At 41.0% G+C, this 22,189-nt stretch overlaps 1 protein-coding gene across 1 annotated transcript in view; it reads right to left on the bottom strand.

Annotated features, from left to right (window-relative positions):
- Positions 1-4,281: 4,281 nt before the first annotated feature.
- The window catches only part of epm2a (EPM2A glucan phosphatase, laforin), a 34,844-nt gene continuing 16,936 nt past the window's right edge, over positions 4,282-22,189 (bottom strand). The window contains exons 3-4 of the mRNA XM_073823693.1: positions 6,739-6,983; positions 4,282-5,191 (exon numbers count right to left, since the gene is read on the bottom strand). Of these exons, the coding sequence (XP_073679794.1) occupies positions 4,908-5,191; positions 6,739-6,983 (529 nt within the window). The 3' untranslated portion in view covers positions 4,282-4,907. The remainder of the gene's footprint in view (positions 5,192-6,738; positions 6,984-22,189) is intronic.

The raw sequence follows: 22,189 nt of genomic DNA, 5'->3' as shown, positions 1-22,189 counted from the left end.
TCGATTCTGCGTCGCGGTCTCCTCTGAACAGCTGATATCCCGGGAGATGAATCGCGCTGTCCGGTATAGCCGCGTTCAGCCAGGTTTCCGTGAAACACAGAGCAGCAGAGTGTGAGAAGTCCTTATTTGTCCGGGAGAGCAGAAGGAGTTCGTCCGTTTTGTTTGGTAGAGACCGGAGATTTGCCAAATGTATGCCTGGCAGTGTCATCCTGAATCCACGCTGACGAAACTTCACGAGCGCGCCGGCGCGCTTCCCCCGCGTCCTGCGCGTCCTGCGCGTCCTGAAGCCTTTGGTAAGCGCCGCCGCTCCGCCAACTATGATGTTGAGCAAAACGTCCGAATAATCAAAAACCGGTAGGAGATTTTGTGGTATGTTCTGCCTAATGTTTAGCAGTTCATCCCTTGTAAAACTGATCGTGTTTGCAAAACAAAAAACAGGAAAAACGAACAAAAACACAAAAACAACTGGAGAGCTAAGCACAGAGGCTGCCATTCGCGGCGCCATCTTGCTTATTAACAAAAGTTCAACTTTTGTCTCATCAGTCCACAGAGTATTTTACCAAAAGTCTTGGGGATCATCAAGATGTGTTCTGGCAAAACTGAGACGAGCCTTTATGTTGGAACTCTGCCATGCAGGCCATTTTTGCCCAGTCTCTTTCTTATGGTGGAGTCATGAACACTGACCTTAACTGAGGCAAGAGAGGCCTGCAGTTTTTTAGATGTTGTTGTGGGGTCTTTTGTGACCTCTTGGATGAGTCGTTGCTGCGCTCTTGGGATAATTTTGGTCTGCCGTCCACTCCAGGGAAGGTTTACCACTGTTCCATGTTTTCGCTATTTGTGGATAATGGCTCTCACTGTGGTTCGCTGGAGTCCCAAAGCTTTAGAAATGGCTTTATAACCTTGTTCCAGAATTTCTTTGGTTCTCAACATGTGTAGATTTTGAGGATCTTTTGGTCTACTTCACTTTGTCAGGCAGGTCCTATTTAATTGATTTCTTGATTGCGAACAGGTGTGGCAGTGAACAGGAGAAACTGAACTCAGGTGTGATTAACCACAGTTAAAGTGGTATGCCAAAGTTTGGGCACCCCTGTAAATTTTCATAATTTTCCTTTATAAATCATTGGTTGTCTGGATAAGAAATTTCAGTTAAATATATTATATAGGAGACAAACAGTGATATTTGAGAAGTGAAATAAAGTTAATATGATTTATAGAAAGTGTGCAAGAATTATTTAAACAAAATTAGGCATGTGCATAAATTTAGGCACCACAAAAGAAAAATTAACTCAATATTTTGTGCATCCTCCTTTTGCAGAAATAACAGCCTCTAAACACTTTCTATAGCTTCCAATTAGAGTCTGGATTCTGGCAGAAGGTATTTTGGACCATTCTTCTTTACAAAACATCTCCAGTTCAGTCAGGTGTGATGGTTTCCGAGCATGGACAGCCCGCTTTAAATCACACCACAAATTTTCAATAATATTCAGGTCTGGGGACTCAGATGGCCATTCCAGAACGTTGTACTTGTTCCTCTGCATGAATGCCTTAGTAGATTTTGAGCAGTGTTTAGGGTCATTGTTGTCTTGTTGAAAGATCCAGCCCCGGCGCAACTTCAACTTTGTTACTGATTCCTGGACATTGTTCTCCAGAATCTGCTGATATTGAGTGGAATCCATGCGACCCTCAACTTTAACAATATTCCCAGTTTCTGCACTGGCCACACAGCCCCACAGCATGATGGAACTGCAACCAAATTTTACTGTAGGTAGCAAGTGTTTTTCTTGGAATGCTGTGTTGTTTTTCAGCCGTGCATAATGCCCCTTGTTTTGCCCAAATAACTCTATTTTAGTTTCATCAGTCCACAGCACCTTATTCCAAAATAATGCTGGCTTGTCCAAATGTGCTTTAGCATACCTCAAGCGACACCGTTTGTGGCGTGTGCAGAGAAAAGGCTTTTTCAGCATTACTCGTCCATACAGCATCTCCTTGTGTAAAGTGCGCTGAATAGTTGAACGATGCACAGTGACACCATCTGCAGTAAGATGTTGTAGGTCTATGGAGCTGGTCTGTGGGTTGACTGTTCTCACCATCCTGCACCTCTGCTTATCTGAGATTTTTCTTGGTCTGCCACTTTGGGCCTTACCTAGAACTGTGCCTCTGGTCTTCCAATTCCTCACAATGTTCCTCACAGTTGAAACTGATAGCTTAAATCTCTGAGACAGCTTTCTGTATCCTTCCACTAAACCATGATGTTCAACAATCATTGTTTTCAGGTCATCTGAGAGTTGTTTTGAGGCTCCCATTTTGCCACTCTTTAGAGAAGATGCAAAGAGGAGAAACACTTACAATTGGCCTCCTTTAAATACTTTCTCATGATTGGATTCACCTGTGTATGGAGGTCAAGGGTCACTGAGGTTACCAAACCAATTTTGAGTTCTAATTAGTGCTAAAGGTATTGAAATCAATAAAATGACAAGGGTGCGTAAATTTATGCACATGCCCAATTTTAAATAATTCTTGCACACTTTTCATAAATTATATAAACTTTATTTCACTTCTCAAATATCACTGTGTTTGTCTCCTGTATGATATATTTAACTAAAATTCCTTATCCAGACAACCAATGATTTATAAAGGAAAATGACGAAAATGTACAGGGGTGCCCAAACTTTGGCATACCACTGTATCTATGACAGGCCATCTTGTGCCACACACTTTATTTATTTTACAATACATTTTGCTTTCAAGCAAAACCATAGTGATACTTCTATTCTTTCTCTGTCCTCCAGTCTAAATAAAGACTTTCAGGCTTTATTCTTTTAGTGGGACACAGGACAAAGAACTGCATTAGGATTACGTAAATAGATGAATAATATTAGCCTTTTGAACCAGCTCAGAAGAAGATCATGTGACTGTAAAATACTTCACTGACAGTGAGAAACAGATGAGGATTTTATGCTCAAAACACCAAGCTGCTTTATCTGGTTCCTGGAAGAGAGTATATTCTCTTCAGAGGTGGTGTGGTTTTGCTGTGTGGAGGCTATATTTATATCATCAAAGTGGAACACCAACGAGTTGAGATGCTAACCGTGGATCAGGGTGGGTATTGTGTGAAATAATGCCCACAGTTCATGGTGACTCATCCATGATTCTTTTCTGTTTTGTCATGAGTGCTTACGGCAAACACAAATTTAACTATAGGGCTAGATGACTACACTGCAATCTGTATCTTGTCTTGTTTTCCAGTTAAAATATCTGAACATACAGATATGTTTTTAAGGAAGATATATTTTATTTGACTAATAAAGAAATCATTTTATTTAGCATGTATGCTTTTAAATGTACCAAAAGTGACTGGGAAGACATTCAGAATGATACAAAAGATTTCTAATAAATTTTTTAGATTTTTTTTTCTAATTATCAAAGAATACATAAAAAATGTATCACAGTTCTACCATTGATAATAAGAATTGTTACTTGAGCACCAAATACATAGGGTAATTTCTAATTAGTGTTTATTGTTTTGTATTTTTTAACAAATTTCTTGATTTAAGTATAAACGTCGGTCAATTTAATTATATTCATTGTTTTAAAAAAATGAGCAATGAAGAAAAAAACATTTTTCATTGTTACGGGTGTATGCAGGACTAGACGAGACGAGAGACGATATTCACAAACACAATATATTTAATATAATTCTCCAAGAGGAACAAGGCAGGAATACGAAGAGCTTTCACACACATCAAACGTCAAGGACCGACAATACACTGAACTCAAAGACTGACTCTTAAAGACAAACTAATCAAGAAACACAGGTGACATTGATGACTGATAATAAAACACAGGTGTAACAGATGACGGTGACGAAGGCTAAACCAAATGACAGATCAACGGGGGGGGAAGACAAATGGGAAAAACCAATGACAAGACAGACAGAACTGTGACATTCATGCTATATTAGGATAAAACAAGAATTTATTTGTAAATGTAATGCAATTTATAAGTAAATGTTAGGCCTGGTGTTATTGATATTTGGTTCTTTAATATTTTTCCTGGAAAAGGATGAAAATTCTGATAAATAAAATGATTCAATTTTGTGGTACACACTGTTCTTCATTATACCTGTATTGATATTTCTCTCTTTCCATCTTGTGCTTTTACACTCAATGATTTATTCTTGTACTCGACTCGAGGTTCATTAATGGTACCTCTGTTTAACCCACTGATCTGTTCTTTTCTTAAAACTTAAAAGTTTTTCAATTTTCACACACAGTCTGTCAATGTGTGACACAAGTTTTTATTTATTTAAAGGTCAAGTGGAAAGTGCTTTTCATTACGGCAGCTTATTTCAAGGGCAGGGAAATTGCTGTGCTAAATATATAACAAGAATATTGAGTTACATTCATAAATGAATGAAAGTGGCATGTTAGAGGAGAAAAGGGGCAGATAGTCGAATAATAACCATCACATTAGCAGTCCGGGGCAACAACTGCCTCAAGGTGCCTTTTCGAATGACCATGTCAAGATAAACGAACAAAAACCAGGCGAAACTGTGAAAACATCTCGAAAGGATAAACAGAACAACACACTCATGTGGTTACCATGGCCATCTGTGCTGCATAACAGATTTAGAATTATAATTCTTGGTAAATAACAGCAAATATCATCATGTTTAGCTGTTTTACACTCATTACCATTTGGTATTACATCATTCGCAGGGATGTGCAACACTTAAAACGAAGACGAAAATTCATTAAATTTTAGCAAACAAGAACTATAAAGAAAAATATAAATAATGTATTTTATTTTGAGTAGAAATCATAGGGGTATTTTTTGATGGTGTTAATTGCTTTAACATTATTAAACTCAAGTCCTATAATCCTCCCATCCAGTAGAGGGTGCTGTTCTCATGTCTCTGGACTGCAGACAGATGGACGGAGTTGTCCAAACTTCATAAGAAAGTCATTTTCAGCCCTCACCAGTGCTTCCTCGTCGATATAGACTGCCGCCCTTCTGGTAGTAAGGTAGTACTGCACTTTTCTGAGTCTCCAGCCTAACACATACATCAGGAGTCCACACACGGCCGCAGTGGAACGGCCCACTCCTGCATTACAGTGAACGTATACTGTGTGACCATTCTCCAGCAGTCCATAGAGCAAGAACACTGCCTGGGGCAGCATCTGTATGCGACCTGCAGAGGGCAAAATTAGAATTGAAGCTCTTTAGATTCTTGTGTTAGTAGTCTACACATTAAAACAAACCAATGTGCTGACTAAGAAAGCTTCAAGTTTGCAATTCAGTACAGCATATCCTCTGTGTATTAAATGGTACAGTTGAGGTTCAAAGTTAACATACACCTTGCAGAATCTGCAAAATGTTAATTATTTGACCAAAATAAGAGGGATCATACAAAATGCATGTTATTTTTTTATTTAGTACTGATCTGAATAAGACATTTCACATAAAATATGTTTACACATAGTTCACAAGAGAAAATAATAATTGTATGTATAAAATGACCCCGTTCAAAAGGACATACACTTGATTTTTAATATTGTGTTGTTACCTGAATGATCCACAGCTTTTTTTTTTTTTTTTTTTTTTTTTTTTTTGTAGTTACAGTTGTTCATAAGTCCTCTGTTTGTCCTGAACAGTTAAACTGCTCACCGTTCTTCAGAAAGTCCTTCAGGTCCAACAAATTCTTTGGATTTCCAGCATTTTGTGTATTTGAACCCTTTTCAACAATGACTGTATGATTTTGAGATCCATCTTCCTACACTAAGGACAAATGTTTAAAATGCTAAGTGGGGCTCCAGAAGGAAAAATGATGCATTAAGAGCCAGGGGTGAAAACTTTTGAGCAAAATATAGATGTGTACATTTTTCTTATTTTAAATATCATATTTTTCCATTTAGTACTCTTCAAAAGCTACAGAAGATACATACATGTTGCCCAGAAGACAAAATAAATTAAATTTATGTTTGTAAAAAGTTTTCGCCTCCCGGCTCTTAATGCATTGTTTTTCCTTCTGGAGCATCAGTGAGCATCTGAACCTTCTGTAATAGTTGCATATGAGTCCCTCAGTTGTCCTCAGTGTAGAAAGATGGATCTCAATATCATACAGTCATTGTTGGAAAGGGCGCAAACACATGAAAATGTTGAAAAACCAAATAATTTATGGGATCTGATTGATTTTCCTCAAGAACAGCAGGCAGTTTAACCGTTAAGGACAAGCAAGGGACTCATGAACAAATATCACTAAACAAACAACAACAACAACAAAACACACAGCTGTGGATCATTCAGGTAAGAACACAGTATTAAGAATCAAACGTATGTAAACTTTTGAATGGAGTCATTTTTATGAATTCAACTATTATTTTTTTCTTGTGGACTATACTGTATGTAAACATATTTTATGAGAAATATCTTATTCAGAGTACTAAATAAAAAAGAACATGCATTTTGTATGTTATTTTGGTAAAATAATTAACATTTTGCAGGTGGTGTGTGTAAACTTTTGACTTCAACTGTAATAAAACCTGCCAAAACAGACACTTGCAAGATTCCATGACAGTTAGGACTTAGGATGCTGCCTTACAAGGGAGCTACCTAGGCAGTAAATCACTTAATTTTAAAAAGACTGCTGTGCCTGCCATTCAAGGGTATATCGGCCACACACACACACACACACACACACACACACACACACACACACACACACACACACACACTGACCTTCTGTGCTCATGTCTGGAGTAGGGATCCAGATGTAAGAAAGGCCACAGTCTTTGTAAAGGTGCGTCATGGTCTCTGGGGTCATGGGTTGACTGAGGTCACGCCGGCAGCCATGTGAGTTGTTTATGACATCCCATTCTGTCTGAAAGTTCATCACAGCTGTAACACCCAGTTCCTGTTTCAGCTTTAGGGTAACATGTTCGACACGTCGAGGGCAGCTGCCTAACCAGACATGAGGCAGCACCCTAAGGAGAAGAGAGAGGGGAAACTTAGCCAGTGACGGCTCATCAGAGGAGGCAATGGAGGCTGAGCCTCCCTTCAAAAGGAATATAACAACTGAAGAGGTCAAATGTGCAAAATCTAAAAGTATTTTGGTTATATTTTTTTCTTGCGTGGTAGACCAGAGTGTAATGAGCAGCAATAATAATAATTGATGATAATTAAACCTACTGAAATCTTTCTTTAGTTTGATCACTATTGTACATTTATCAGCTTTCCTGAAAAATTCCCTCATGGATCACCGATGTAACATACAATCACCCATGCTTAATAGTGATATCATGAGATCCCAGAGCAAGGAGGGGTGATAGATGTGGCAGTTTGATAGGGTAGATCATAAAACATATAGTGTATTAAAAAATGTGCCTTTAACAGCTGTACTGGCAGTGTTACTACATAGTGAGTCACATTTTAGTGCCTTTTGCCATTGAAACAAACCTCTGACTTCATATTAAACTTAGGACTGCAAATTCATCCTAAACTGTTTGTCATATATCAATATTATAGAGACTTAGGGGGTTGACTTGGACAAAGCAATTGTCACTGTCACAACTGAAAAGACAAAAATGACAACTGACAAAAATGACAACTACAAAGGAAAGGAAAATGGGACATAACAGAACAGGACATTACATTAAAGGAGATGGGACAGGACAGGAAGGGAAAGGTAAGGAAAATATGGGCTGGACATGCATGAAAAGACAAAATTAGATAGAACATGCATGAACATAAGGAAATGAAAAGAAAAGGGAAAAAGGACAGGAAAGATGGAACAGGAAAAGACAGGACACACAAGAAAAGGATAGGACAGAAAAGAAAATTATGAGACCTAGCGGGGCAGGAAAAAATAAAAGAACAGGACAGGATAGGATAGGACAGGACAGGACAGGACAAGATAGGACAGGATAGGACAGAATAGGACAGGACAGGAAAGGAAAATAAAAGGACAGGAAAAGATGCGACGTGACATGCATGAACGGGGTAGGACAGGACAGGAAAGGAAAATATGGTACGGGACATGCGTGAAAAGACAAAATGGGATGGGACATGTATGAATGGGACAGGAAAGGAAATAAAAGGACAGAATGGGACAGGAAAAGAAAAGGAAAGGAAATGATGGGACGGGAAGGGACATGTATGAATGGGAAAGGTTAGGAAAGGAAAGGAAAGGAAAGGAAAGGAAAGAAGGACAGGAAAGATGGAAAAGGAAAAGACAGGGCATAAAAGGACAGGAACAGGACAGGAAAATATGTGATGGGACATGATTAAAAGACAGGAAAGAAAAAGAAAAGACTTAAAAAACAAAAAAGAAATGAAAAGAAAAAAGATGGGACAGGACACACAAGAACAGGGCAGGAGAGCTAAGGAAATGACGAGCCAGAACGGGGCAGGAAAAAAAAAAATAAAAGAACAGGACAAGACAGGATAGGACGGGACAGGACAGGAAAGGAAAGGACCGGAAAATGTGGGATGGGACATGCATGAAAGGGAGAGTAAAAGGAAATTAAAGGACAGAACAGGAAAAGAAAATATGGAACAGGACATACATGAACAGGACAGGAAGGAAAGGAAAGGAAAGGAAAGGAAAGGAAAGGAAAGGAAAAAATGGGACAGGACATACATAAACAGGACAGAACAGGGCAGGACAGGAAAGGAAACTATGAGACGGGACATACATGAATAGGACAGGAAATGAAAGGACAGGATAGGAATGGAAGTCATTAGAAAAAGAAAGAAAAGGAAATCAAAGAAAAGGAAAGAAAGGAAAGGAAAATATGAGACAGGACATACATGAATGGGACAGGAAATGAAAGGACAGGACGGGTAAGAAAAGGAAAGGAAAGGAAAGGCCAGGACAGGACAGGACAGGACAGGACAAGAAAGGAAAGGAAAGGAAAGGAAAGGAAAGGAAAGGAAAGGAAAGGAAAGGAAAGGAAAGGAAATGAAAGTACAGGACAGGAAAATATGGTATGGGACATGCATGAAAAGACAAAATGGGATGGGACATGTATAAATGGGACAGGAAAGGAAATAAAAAGACAGAACAGGTAGGAAAAGAAAAGAAAAGAAAAGAAAAGAAAAGGAAAGGAAAGGAAAGAAAAGGAAAAGATGGGACAGGAAGGGAAGGGACGTGTATGAACGGGAAAGGTTAGGAAAGGAAAGGAAAGGAAAGGAAAGGAAAGGAAAGGAAAGGAAAGGAAAGGAAAGGAAAGGAAAGGAAAGTATGAGATGGGACATACATGAATGGGGCAGGAAATTAAACGACCGACAGGACAGGAAAGAAAAGGAAAGGAAAGGAAAGGAAAGGAAAGGAAAGGAAAGCAAAGCAAAGCAAAGCAAAGGAAAGGAAAGTATGAGATGGGACATACATGAATGGGGCAGGAAATTAAACGACCGACAGGACAGGACAGGAAAGAAAAGATAGGGAAATCAAAGAAAATCAAAGGAAAGGAAAGGAAAGGAAAGGAAAGAAAAGGAAAGGCAGGGAAAGGCAAGGCAATGCAAGGCAAGGAGAGGAGAGGACAGGACAGGAAAGAAAAGGACAGAACAGGACAGGAAAGGAAAATATGGTACGGGATATGCATGCAAAGATAAAATGGGATGGGACATGTATGAATGGGAAACAAAAGGAAAGGAAAGGAAAAAATGGGACAGGACATACATAAACAGGACAGAACAGGACAGGACAGGAAAGGAAAATATGAGACGGGACATATATGAATAGGACAGGAAATGAAAGGACAGGATAGGAATGGAAATCATTAGAAAAGGAAATAAAAGAAAAGGAAATCAAAGAAAAGGAAAGAAAGGAAAGGAAAATATGAGACGGGACATACATGAATGGGACAGGAAATGAAAGGACAGGACGGGTAAGGAAAGGAAAGGAAAGGAAAGGAAAGGAAAGGACAGGACAAGAAAGGAAAGGAAAGGAAAGGAAAAGATGGGACAGGAAGGGAAGGGACATGTATGAATGGGAAAGGTTAGGAAAGGAAAAGAAAGAGAAGGAAAGGAAAGGACAGGAAAATATGGTACGGGACATGCATGAAAAGACAAAATGGGATGGGACATGTATAAATGGGACAGGAAAGGAAATAAAAAGACAGAACAGGACAGGAAAAGAAAAGAAAAGAAAAGAAAAGAAAAGAAAAGAAAAGGAAAGGAAAGGAAAGGAAAGGAAAGGAAAGTATGAGATGGGACATACATGAATGGGGCAGGAAATTAAACGACCGACAGGACAGGACAGGAAAGAAAAGGAAAGGAAATCAAAGAAAATCTAAGGAAAGGAAAGGAAAAGCAAGGCAATGCAAGGCAAGGAGAGGAGAGGACAGGACAGGAAAGAAAAGGACAGAACAGGACAGGACAGGAAAGGAAAATATGGTACGGGATATGCATGAAAAGATAAAATGGGATGGGACATGTATGAATGGGAAAGGAAAGGAAAGGAAAGGAAAGGAAAGGAAAGGAAAGGAAAGATGGAAAATAAAAAGACCGGGCATAAAAGAACAGGACAGGAAATGAAAATATGTGATGGGATATGATTAAAAGACAGGAAAGGAAAAGACTTAAAAAGCAAAAACGAAATGAAAAAAAGACAGGATACACAAGAACAGGGCATGACAGCTAAGGAAATGAGTTGATTTTAAATTTACATTTTCTATGTCTTTATCGTTTTTGAGGCAGTCATGTCAGCAGGGGTCTCTCCCTCTCTTGTGTATGTGAGAGCTCCAGACTCAAATAATGGAAATGCTAATGAATGTTTAGTGGTGTGAAGAGACAGACTGACAGCCAGGGGAATGAAGGCAGGAAGGTCAGAGACATCAGGTGAGAGACATATTTTTTACCTCAGAAACCCACATGCCTCTTTAGGGGAAAGACATAAATGAGATGATTGAAGGGAAAGCGAGTTTGCTGCAGGTTAATGGTCTGAAGCGTTGAGTATGATCTATCCTCTGCCCAAAGCCTTCTGCAGGGTGGGACGCTTGGTTTGATGTTGAGGGCAATGAGATGCATATATTTTTCCTGTGTGGCCTAAGTGTCCAAATGCTTTTTGCTGCTGCTGTACACGATGTGAGAGGAATGTGCAATGTAATGAAAACACTGTGTTTGTGTGTGTGTGCTTGTAAGCACTGCATTAGAAGTGGCCACGTGTAGTGCATTTTAATTGAGCAAAGGTGACAAGTACAGGTTGTGTTTAATTAGTGGTCAAAGACCTAACAAGGTCTATGTGATTCTGGAGAAAAAAATTGTCCTTGTATTTTTCCTTGAGACTTTGTTCATTCAACCGCCAGAGTGCATTTTACACTCTCCATTTGGAGTGAATTAGATTTTGTAATTAATACACACAGACATTGTTTCCTAAGATTTACGGTTGTTAGTTTCTTATAGAGTCATTGGCAGGCTGAAAAAAAAAATCTTTCACTTTACTAATTGTCATTTCATGTTTGTTTGTTTTTTTTTGTCCAACTTTCACTGTTTATCAAAGTCAAGTCATGCTTCTAAATGTTTAGAAGGGGCTCCAGGAAATATATGACTACTGCAGTAATCCAGTTTATGGCAAAGAACAACATTTTCAGTAAAAAACTTCAATTTTGGTCTGTTCCCTGCTCAAGCCTGCTTCCCTGTCGTACAGGCTTGGGACATGTGGGTGAGTAAATTTTTTTGGAGGGTGAACTTTTTCTTTTAGCAAATATTGACACTGACACTCACCTGATTAAAGTCTTTATGTGTTTTCCACCTTTTTACTCTTTATTAGAGATGACTGTGCATTCTGTCATAAGATATAACATCTCTGCCCTCTTGGAGTTACACCAGCCTCTCTGACACTGTAAATCTGTCGTTACACTAATGGATTCCCCTATGCCAGACTCAGTGACCCAGACTTTTTTTTTGATCTGACTCAACTTTTTTTGCCTTTAGAACAAGGTCAGAGGTCAAACGAAACAAGCACTTAGAGCTCACTGTCAAAGGAGTTGAGAGATTTAGAGCCATTGAGCTAATTACAGAGCGCTGCTGAAACCACGCACACAATTAAAGAGAGAGAGAGAGAGAGAGAGAGAGAGAGAGAGAGAGAGAGAGAGAGAGAGAGAGAGGCAAAAATGCTTCTGGGTAATTAGATGTTACTATCTGTGGATCTGAGAGTTGGCAAATGCTTCAAGTTAAGTTGAATTATCTTTAATCTGTTGTTCACATGAGACACTTTACTCAGAAGTTTTACTTTTTAATAGGACTTGTGTCTGCTTTTGTTCTCAATTATGACTCTTTGGTTGCCAAGTTAAAAGATTTTAGTTGGTTACTAGGTGGTTTCTTATTGGTCCAAGTCAAAGAAGCCCACCTAAAACCCTTCAAATATTCTGGTCTGTAGATATGGCTTGAGTAAACAACAACGACAAAATCAATCTAAAGCAATCTTTCTGCAATCTCCAACATTTGCATACAATTGACACATTTTACTTTTAACTGACATCACATGGACATTTGTGAAGCAGCTGTTACCTTTTATACGATAACTGTGGTAAATTTACTGAATAATGAATGTATGCATATACCCACTAAAATAAATGATCACCAATCCTTTTGAAAGAAAAGCTCTCTAAGCAAATCTAATTTACATCCTCTCAAAGTAAATCGTTTTTTAATTATTCTAAAATATTTATACGGTGCAAGGACCTTTATAAAATTAATAGCACACTTATCCTCCACAAACCACAAAGACTGAGATGTCTTTAATTCTTTTCCTGCCATTAATGGAATTTTCCGTCTTTTTGTGTTTTCACTGTTATGCGGAAGGAGGCGCTATTACACATCTTCTGAAAGTGCATTGAACATCTGAATCAAAACACAGTGATGAAGAAGCAGAAACTCTCCTAAGTTACTAATGTAACCCTAGTTCCCCTAGGGAACGAGAGCTGTGTCGGAAAACGCTATGGGAATGCCCTCAGCGAGACCATGCTCTGAAACACGTGTGAAATCCAATATAAAAAAACGCGACGTCACAGGCAGATGACGTAGAGACCAGGAAGCTATAAAACACGTGGGGCACGTACAGCAAGCAGCTTCTGCTCCAGAGAAGCTAGCGCGACGCAGGGGCGCCTGAAGTCTGGCTCGAGATGCAGCTCTCGTTCCCTAGGGGAACTAGGGTTACGTTAGTAACCTAGGAGAGTTCCCCAGCAGGAACTCAAGCTGCATCCGAAAAGCTGCAGCACAGCTAAGGCAAAGGACCGCAGAGCTGGGAGCGGCCAGAAAGTCAAGGCCAAAAATCTTACAAAGTGAGGGGCATGGACCATCCCACAGCGCTACAGATGTCCTCCATGGGAACAGGTGCAGAGAGTGTCTTGGAGGCCGCCATACCTCTAGTGGAGTGAGCCTTGATCTCTATAGGGATGGGGAGGTCAGAGGACTCAAGGTCAGGGATATAGACTCGACTATCCACCGACTTAGGGTCCGCTAGGAAGAGGCTGCTCTTGCCCAGCAGCCTGTAAATTGTTTTAATTCCTCAGAATTAAAAGCTATGGGAGCAGAGCTAAACAATCAACTTCACACATGTAGGTGTAAGTAGTTTGTGACATTATGAATGAACATATTTATGAATGAACATTTATGAATGAAAACATTTATGAATGAACATTTATGAATGAAAACATTTATGAATGAACAAGAGCGGCTGTGAGTGCTCAGCTCCCGAACAAATTACACATCAATCGCGTGAACCCCCGCCCCCTATTTTTAGAGAAGCGAGAGCAGGGAGAAACAAACGATCAATACATAGTCTGCTCATATGCATACAGCGTCAATCTCCTCGGAGAAAGACAGCTGCAACAGCACGAATTCCATGCTGTGATTCCCATAATGGTGGCCGCTGCTCTGCCTCGGCAAAAAGGGGACTTGAGCTGCGGGAAACACCCACGAGAGCGCTCTTCTCGAAGAGAACTCTCCGGGAGCAAAGCTGCGAGCTCTGAATCAAAGGACAAAGTACCGCAGTGCAGGCTTCGAAACCACGAAAGAGAGTGCACTAGATTTAGGGAGAAGGCAGAAAAAAAATCTCTAACCCTACCCTAAATATATGTGTAATTCCCACGAACACAGCGCCCATCCTGCCTCGGCAAAAACGGGACAGAGCTGCAGGGAAAACACTACGGGCAGTCAGCTCCCTCGAGAACTGACTCCTGTGCCCAAACAGACAACACAGAGATTGTGTCGATCGCCGCTCGTAATAAAACGAGGAAACGGGGTAACACACATTCTGAATTGCCTCCTTATTTTGAATTGTTTAGACATATTCCCTCAAAAGAAAGCCATGCAAACTGGCACGAAAAACAGGGAATACAAGACACACACAGAGCGCTAGCTGAAAAACAGAAGCTGTACGCGCCCAACGTCCTTTATACAGTAGCTTCCCGGTCTCTACGTCAACTGCCTGTGACGTCGCATTTTTTTCTATTGGATTTCACACGTTTCAGAGCATGGTCTCGCTGAGGGCGTTCCCATAGCGTTTTCGGACGCAGCTTGAGTTCCCGCTGGGGAACACACGATTGCATAGGCAAGTAGATGCAAATGTAAAATAACACTATCGTGAAACATTAAACAGCATATAAATTAAAATTGCCTAAAGCTGGCCACATACTAGAGGAGTTTTAAGACAGATTTTAAGCCCGATTTGCACCCCTGAATGATTGGGGGTTATCGCAAGCGATTTTTTTGTCCAAAAAATCCTCTATTGTGGGGTTTCATTACAATTATTTAACTGCTTCCAATCGAGACAGAGCGTCCCCAAACTCAAATTGTAAATATCAAACATGTTAAGTGTTTAGTGACTTCCTCACCCCTTTTGAGACTTTATTCAAAAGCCTAGCAACAAATCAATTTCTTAGACAAAGTTTAGATTACAACACTCTCCCACTGATATATTTTTATATTATAGAGATCGATGAACTTGCCATTATGACCTCATCCTCATCAGCTACATTTATCGACTGTTTTAGCTACTTTCAATTGAAAGCAGTTTGCAACACTGATCAGTGTTTTTTTTCCTTTCATATTTTGATGGTTTAAGTAAAATGTTAGGTCATTAAAACATGAAAAGGTCATGAAAAAATGTCTCGGGCAATCACGATTGCAGTGCGAATAGAGAGTGCAGCTGCATGTGCGTCGGCAAACAATCGTGGACTGCCCGGCCCCCTCCTCCATGCCACCATCGACGTTACAGCCCAGCCAGAATGACACATTGGCGGCAGCAGACTCCTCTACTGAGGCGCCAACAGCGGTCGCGGCCACGCCCACAAGCACAAACACCACGGCCTTGTGATAACTGCGGATCATCATCTCATCTGTCTAGAGCACAGAACTGCCCAGCCCGTGGTCAAACATGCCACAACTGTGGTAAGCGTAATCATTTCGCTTCAGTCTGCCGCTCTGCTTCAGCTGTGTCAGTCCAAGCACCCACTGTCATTCACAATGTCTACTCTGGACCAGTCTCGTTTAAAGCATGTTCAGTGCGCATAAATGATGTGTGTATCCCGCTGCTTTTGGACACTGGTGCTAGTGTGTCTCTCCTGAACATGCACACATATATAACACTTTTTTCGGTGCCCTGCCACTTTCAGCACCCGCTGCTTCACTCTGTGGCTATGGCGACTCAAAGATTGACTTAGTGGGTTCCCTGCAAGTGACCATTGGATATGGCAATAAGATGGTGCCTAGCATTACCTTCCACGTTACCCGTCGTGTGGCCAACCTGATGGATCTGGATTTGTTCTCAGCTCTGGGATTTTCACTAGTGGACACGTAGGGAGCTGCGATCTTGACAGTTTCCACGCCTTGGCAGCAAAAATGGCCATCCCTTTTTGAAGGCTTGGGCTGCCTTACTGCATTTGCCCACCAACCTCTCCTGAACCCCACCATTAAATCAGTCATCCAACCACTCTGACATATTCCCTTGGCTCTCCGTGATAGTGTCTCGGCTGAGCTTAAGCAGCTGCTGGACATTGGCATTATTGAACCAGTGGATGCGTCGCCCTGGGTCTCAAACCTGGTGGTAGCTCAGAAGAAGTCAGGGGCCCTGCGGGCGTGCGTTGACCTACGAGCAGTGAATAAGGCAGTGATCCTGGACAGGTTTCCTCTGCCTACCTCAGAAGAGCTCATTGCACAGTTCCATTGCTCAACTGTGTTCTCTAAACTGGACCTCAGACAGGGTTACCTACAAGTACCCTTCCACCCCAGCAGCAGAAACCTCACAGCCTTTGTGACCCATGCAGGTGTGTTTCGCTACACACGTATGCCATTTGGACTTAGCTCCGCCCCTAGCTGTTTTCAAAAAATATCGGTGCTGGCTGGTATACCGGGGGTGGCCATTTACCTGGATGATGCGGTTATCCATGAGCCCACCCCCGAGAGTCTTGACAAACGCCTCAGCAGAGTCTTTGCAGCCCTAGCTGAACACAAACTAACCCTCAACGCTGAAAAAGGCACCTTCTCTGCACCGACCATTGAATACGTGGGTTTCCGGCTGTCGGCAGATGGCATCACACCACTTCGATCAAATGTAGATGCCATACTGGCCATTCCCGAACCCAGCTCAACTGCGCAGGTTGCCTATTTTTTGGGCATGACGGGCTACTACCTGAAGTTCATTCCACATTATTCTGCTACCACTGCCCCACTGCGGCGACTGCTGCGTAAGGATGAGCCATGGGTGTGGACACAAGCATGCTCTGATGCTGTGTGTGCACTCAAGGTGCAGCTCACCACAGCCCCGGTGTTGGCTCACTTTGATATCTCCAGTCCCACCTGGGTAACTTGTGATGCATCGGCTACAGCCATAGGAGCAGTGCTGTCACAGACCCAGCAAGGCGTCGAGAAGCCTATTGCCTTTGCATCACGGGCCCTCAATCAGACGGAGCAGAGATACTCGGTGGAGGAACGTGAAGCATTATCCTGCATCTGGGCCTGCGAGAGGCGGCATTTGTACCTCTATGGTCGCGTATTCACCCTCAGGACAGATCACCAGGCCCTGACTACACTGCTTTCCACGTATGGAACAGGCCATAGGCCACTGAGGTTATACTGCTGGTCCAACCGTCTTCTGAAGTTCACCCCTGGCAGGGACAATGTTGTGGCCGATCTACTGTCCCGCTCCGCTCCACCACACCCCAACACACCCATTCACACCCGACACAGACCAGGTGGAACGGGACATTGTCCAGATGCTACACACACCCCTCCAGGCCGTCATATCATTACAGGAACTGAAGGAGGCATCGGAACAGGACCCAGTCCCTAAAAAACAGCCTCAGAGCGCACTTGTTCCAGGGATGGAGCTTCTCACAGGCCATCCATCACACACTGCTGCACTATAGGGCCACCCAACACTCTACGACAGAGGTCTCTCCAGCTTTCCTCATGCTTGGCCGTGAGCTCCACCTTCCCCTCGACAGGCTCAGCCCTGCACTGCCTCAGGAACCTCTACAGAGAGTCAGGGCCTCTGTCGTACGGGTTAAGGTCCCTGATATAAAGGCCGCAGATTGGGTCAGGGTTCGCAGACCTCACAGAGACAACAAACTCGCTTCCTATTGGTCTGCCCCTCTCCAAGTTACTCATCAGCTGGGCCCAGCCACCTTCTTGCTCAGTGATGGCACACGGTGGCAAGCAAGCTGCCTCCGCAAAGTGCCGCCCTTGGCACATACAACAGGAGTTGTATCTCAAGCCACACCCCCAGCCCAGCAGGACACTACAGTGCTCCAGCTGACACCTCAGATAGCTCCTGCACAGGCTCCAGACATTTATACCAACCTGCCAGCTGAGATTTGTGCCTGCCCTTCACAGGCTGCCCAGTCTCATCCCCGTGTTTCTCCACGGCCTGTCCGCATTCGTTCTCGCCCAGGGCACTTGCAGGACTTTGTGTCAACATTTCATGCTTGAAACCCTGTGGGGGGGGGGGGGGGGGGGATGTTGGGTTCTCTCACAAGTGTTATTTGATAATGCATTATGTTAATGTTCAGTGATGCATCATGTTCGATTGTGCTGAAAGCATTCGGTCATGCCTGACCAATGGATGTGTTAGTTTACTGAGGTCTGAAGTAGAGAGGGCTAAGTAAAAAGAAACAATAAGTTGATGTTACTTCCGGTGTCTGTGTGATTTTTATCAAACACAACATTAAGCACTTAAGTTTAGTTTAAATCACTAGTTTTAAGTATAGTTTTGACTAAAAGTAATATGATCCTTACCTTAAAAGAAAACCTTACTTTCAACAAAAGTGGTAACTGGCATTTAATGAAATTTGATGAACTTGATGAAAAGCATAATGACAGTGAATGAGACTATTAGGAGTTCCATTTTTAAGAAACTCTCTGCTACGCGTGCCTCATTAATTTTACAGTGTAATGAAATTACGCTCAAACAGATTTCAGAATATAACACTTATAAAAAAGCATTCTGTTTTAATTTTTAGATAGAGAGAGAGAGAGAGAAAGACTGAGAGATAAAAGAAAAAGAAGATTTCTGATTTGTATCTCTGAGCATAATAGGATAGCTGTAGCTTAATGTCTCTGGGCTGGTAATCCTTTATATAAAGCGATTCATATTAAGGTCTGTTATCAGCATCGTGCCCTTGATCAAGACACAGGTTCAGACTTCAGGTTGCTCTATATCAGGGTGTCCAATCCTTCTCCTGGAGGGCCACCTCTCTGCAAAGGTTAGCTCCAGTCCTAATTAAACACACCTGAGCCAGTTAATTAAGGTCAAAAGGATCACTAGAAATCTCCAAGCAGGTGTGTTGGAGCCAAGACAGGACTGAAACACCCTACTCTACTGAGATTGTCAGTTGTTCTGAATGCTGATTGGTTAATACAGTATTCCAAACAACTGTGATCTTTTTACTGACACTATAATGCCTATCCACCTTATTCTTCAATTCGTCCATTACCTGCTATAGGAAATTAATGAGAAGGATAACAAAGTGCAGTAAACGATGAAACAGTTGAGCACTACAAGTCAGTGTGTTCATAATTAAGATAATACACTAAAATAATACTGTAAGACACACCAGTTTGCAATATCAAGCAGCAAAACAAACAAATGGTGTGTCCGCTCTTACGAGAAAAATAAGGTGGATAAGAGCTTAACTCTCCCCATTAGAACTAAAGGTGCAGTCACATTTTCCATTGCTCTGTGAAATTTCATGGGTAAAGTCCAGTCGTTCTAATGGGAATCTGCATGATCAGGAGTTCTCCATGCAGATTTCACTCATGTTAAAGTGCCCCAATAATGCAATTTCAAATATTGCCTTTAATGCAGTGTAAACTGAACAGCCTGAACGAGTTCTTAGTAATTAAAATTTCACTTCCGTGCCCATAATGCCTGCCTGTTCTACTTTCTACATTGGCTGGCGACAAAGAAACTTGACCCTGCCCTTAAACACGTAATTTTACTGACGACTGCTTCTCTAATCTCAGGAATTTCAAAGGGGGATTCACAAAACACTTGCTCATGAAGGATGGTTCAGTACAGTATGAACAGTATGGACACATGTCCCTTTCACATTGAATAGCTTCTCATCCTTATATGACTGTTAAAGTTTTTAAAGACCATGTAAAGTACATTTTCATAAACCTTAATCTGTGCTCTAAAAACTGACATATTGCATGACATTGTGTCATGCAAGGTCATCATAAAAATCTAGAGAAATGTTCAAGGTGGTCAGCGGGGTACAGTTGAGACACATCATTTACAGCTGAGTATCATTCATTTATTATGTTTATTTTTAATGTTTATCAGGTTGTATTCGATCTGTTTTATTATTGCTGTTTGCAAGTTAAATGTTTTTTACTGTTACTCAACTTTTCCTATTAAGATAATGGACTGAAATAAAATATGGTATCGCTGTTTGCCATTATTGTACAAAGTTTTACAAATGAATTACTTTTAACTAAACAAATAATCATATAAAATGCTGAATGCAAATAAAAAACTGTTGAATTCACATTTCACATTTGCAATGAATTGGTTAGGCACGGATGGGTGTCTCAACTGTACTGCCATCCAAAGGCAAAGCGCAGTAACTACACATTTGGTCAAAATTAACTTAAGGCTTAAAATGGGCTTTGTGACAACTGTTTTGTCTTGTGGCAAAGTAGCCTGGCTAACGCCAAACCACATCATGACAATGTCATGATTCGTGGTCTGGGAACCACATGTTCATTTTCTCGTATTTGAGGCATGGTTTACGAATGCCTAGGGCCATTTATTGGGCGCTACGAATGTCTATCAAATGCGCCTGTGTGTAGCTCATAGCCAATCGTTTCAATTATACCGGATGACGTATGTAGAACTTGCGTTCTAAACTACTTAGAACCCTATCTAAGGCTGCATCGAAAGATAACTTCGCGTCTGCTGCCATGCTGGATCCATAGTTGTAAACAAACAGCTTCGTTGAGTCGCAAAGAAGGCGTCATCGTCTTGCTGCTCCCTCCCCGTTCTGTGATTGGTTCCCTATCTGAGGTGAAAATTTGGTCCATGGACTCCAGGCTGCCTAGCAGCGTGAATAAAATCGCGCTGCGTGCAAGGCAGCATGGGAAAACCCAGGCTAGTGGCAAAGTCTCCTGGTTCAATTCTGTCCAATCTTAGAGAAACGAGCGTGTCAAAATTGCTGTAACTACAAAATCCAAACTAATACCAAGGCACACCACAGTAAGTAATGGTACTACATTCTAGCTTTGTTTCACACACTAAGCTACTTGTTTGTTGTTCTTCTTTTGTTTAAATTGTGTGATTTTTTTTCAGCTATTGGTTTAAAGCAACCTAGGTCTGTAATGAATTACTTTTTAAATGAAAAGGTTTCAGTGTTGGTGTAGTTACTACGCTTAGCCTTTGTAGGGCAGTGTACTCGGGTACTGAACCAAAAAGATTCTGTTTATGAGCTAACTGTGGCAAATATGATGTTTATAATTATTAATATTTTAGTAGACAAGTAAAGGAAATGTCATATGAAAAATCACTTCTGTTCAGTCCCTAGTTTTGGTATGGTAATGGAAAAAGCAAAAAGTGTACCAATTGTACCGGCCTAACCTAGTTTACTTGGACCAGCTGGCTCTACTGAATCACAACCTGTATGCATGATAAACAATAGATGTTTATATTTTCTATCAAGCGTTCTAAATTCACAATTGTGACAATGGGTGTATCATTTCTGACACACGCTGTACGTGGTAGACCAATCACAACAGACTGGGCCATCTGACAAATCAGAACAGAGTAGGCTCCCCGAAAGAAGACTGAATCTTTGAACTGTTTGAGAATTGTTGGAAAATGAAGTGATATTAAATGCATTTAGAGAAAACAAAAGTGTTTTTTGACATTGCATGAATGTAAACCTATTGTAGGAGACTCCCAAAAAATATTAGGAAGCTTAAAAATGGCATAATAGGGGTAATTTAAAAGAACAGTTCACCTAAAAGTGAAGATTTGCTCTAAGTTTAGTCACCCTCAGGACATCCAAAATTTATACGAGTTTGTTTCTTCATTGGAACACATTTGGATAAATGTGCATTCCATCACTTGCTTATCAATGGATCCTCTGCAGTGAATGGGTGCTGCCAGATTTAAAGTCCAAACAGCTGATAAAACATCACAAGTAATCCACACCACTCCAGTCCATCAATTGCCATCTTGTAAAGTAAAAAGATGTGTTTGTAAGAAACAAATCCAACTTTAAGCCTTTTTAACTTCATACCATTGATTCATGCTAAAATGCTATTCTATTTAAAAAAAAAAAAAAAAAAAAGTCCAATCCATGTTGTTTTCTCACATCAACATCAATCCACATATTTGTTTAGAATGGTTTTGGACTGCTTTGACTTGTAAACAGATATTCTGTGCATTTATCTCCTTATTCAGATGAGAGAAAGCAATATTATTGGAAAAGGACAAGTATTTAGCCAAAAACAATATATAATAGTTTGGACTCCCTCCATGGACACTCATTCTCTGTTTTGACGGCACGCATTCACTGCAGAAGATTCGTGATAAAGTGATGTGATGCTAAATTTTCCACAACTGTTGCAATAAAAAAACAAACTCATTTACAACTTGGATGTCAATACATTTTCAGCACATTTTTATTTCTGTGTAAACTATTCCTTTAAAGTTGTGCACCCCTAATGCACTAGTGCACCCCAAAAC

Source organism: Garra rufa, chromosome 18 (assembly GCF_049309525.1).
Source record: "Garra rufa chromosome 18, GarRuf1.0, whole genome shotgun sequence".
Lineage (NCBI taxonomy): Eukaryota > Metazoa > Chordata > Actinopteri > Cypriniformes > Cyprinidae > Garra > Garra rufa.
This window is presented reverse-complemented; position numbering and strand designations above follow the sequence as displayed.